This window comes from Eurypyga helias, unplaced genomic scaffold (genome assembly GCF_000690775.1).
Source record: "Eurypyga helias isolate BGI_N326 unplaced genomic scaffold, ASM69077v1 scaffold18137, whole genome shotgun sequence".
NCBI classification, from domain to species: Eukaryota; Metazoa; Chordata; class Aves; order Eurypygiformes; family Eurypygidae; genus Eurypyga; species Eurypyga helias.
In genome coordinates, this window is record NW_010263856.1 from 214 (window position 1) to 1,161 (window position 948).

At 40.5% G+C, this 948-nt stretch overlaps 1 protein-coding gene across 1 annotated transcript in view; it reads left to right on the forward strand.

Moving 5' to 3' along the window:
• Positions 1–605: 605 nt before the first annotated feature.
• Positions 606–948, forward strand: part of DNTTIP2 (deoxynucleotidyltransferase, terminal, interacting protein 2) — a 7,454-nt gene continuing 7,111 nt past the window's right edge. Inside the window, 1 exon segment of the mRNA XM_010156215.1 lies at positions 606–947. Coding sequence (XP_010154517.1) covers positions 606–947 — 342 coding nt within the window.

The following is a 948-nucleotide window of genomic DNA, read 5'->3' on the forward strand; positions in this document are numbered from 1 at the left end:
TCGATAGCGTGGTTAACGTCGATCCAGCATTGTTCTGTGTTCTGTAAAGATCCTGTTGTTGTGCGGTGCTCTTACGAACGTTTGACTTGCCTTCCGGGTAGCTTATAAACATCATTAAACAGTGCTGTGGGGGCTGTGAAGCCAGTCTGTTCCCAAACTGCTAAAATTGGTTATGGAAACCATTTTGGGTCCTATTCTGCCAGTTGCTGGGCTTAAGTGTTTACAGATGAGCAAATCTTTGACAGTTTCTAAACATGATTTCTGGATTTGTTTCTCATGACAGATTGCCAGAACGTTTTAGAGTTAGAAGGTATTAGTTTAAATTAATGTGTTTGTGTGCATTTTTTAATGGATGTGTGTTTCTTCTGCTATGGCCAAAAGATGGCAGACAAACAGATAATCAATGGATAATGTGTTAACACTTCTGCCACGTATAGGTTTGCACAGAGACACGTAGTATGTTGTCAGCTTGAGTGGATTTTATTAAAAAGATTGTTAGTGACTTGTATAGCATCCTTTTTATTTTATCTGTCAACAGCACACTTGGTTTTTTACTCCTTTTGTAGATGGCATCTGCTGAAATTAGTACGCCTGTGTCTGTGCGGATGACCAGAAGAAGAACTAAATCAGTTCGTAAGTCAAAGGTAATTCAGGAATCTGAGTCTGAAGAGGTGGAACATGCAGAAACCAAGCCAGATGTCAGTGATAGCTTAGAGATGCAAGTTACTAGAAATGAGAACACAACTGTTCATTCAGCACAATCGGTTGCTGAACCACAGGCCGATGGGGATGTGTCAGAAACAGAATCAAACTGCTCTGCTGTGTCTGGTCTTCAGACACCTCTGTTTGTAAGAGTAACAAGAAGACGACAAATAGTAGTTCCTTATCAACTGGATTCTCCTGACAAAAAAAGACGTGACAGGGGAGCTTCTCTAAATAAGTTCAGCA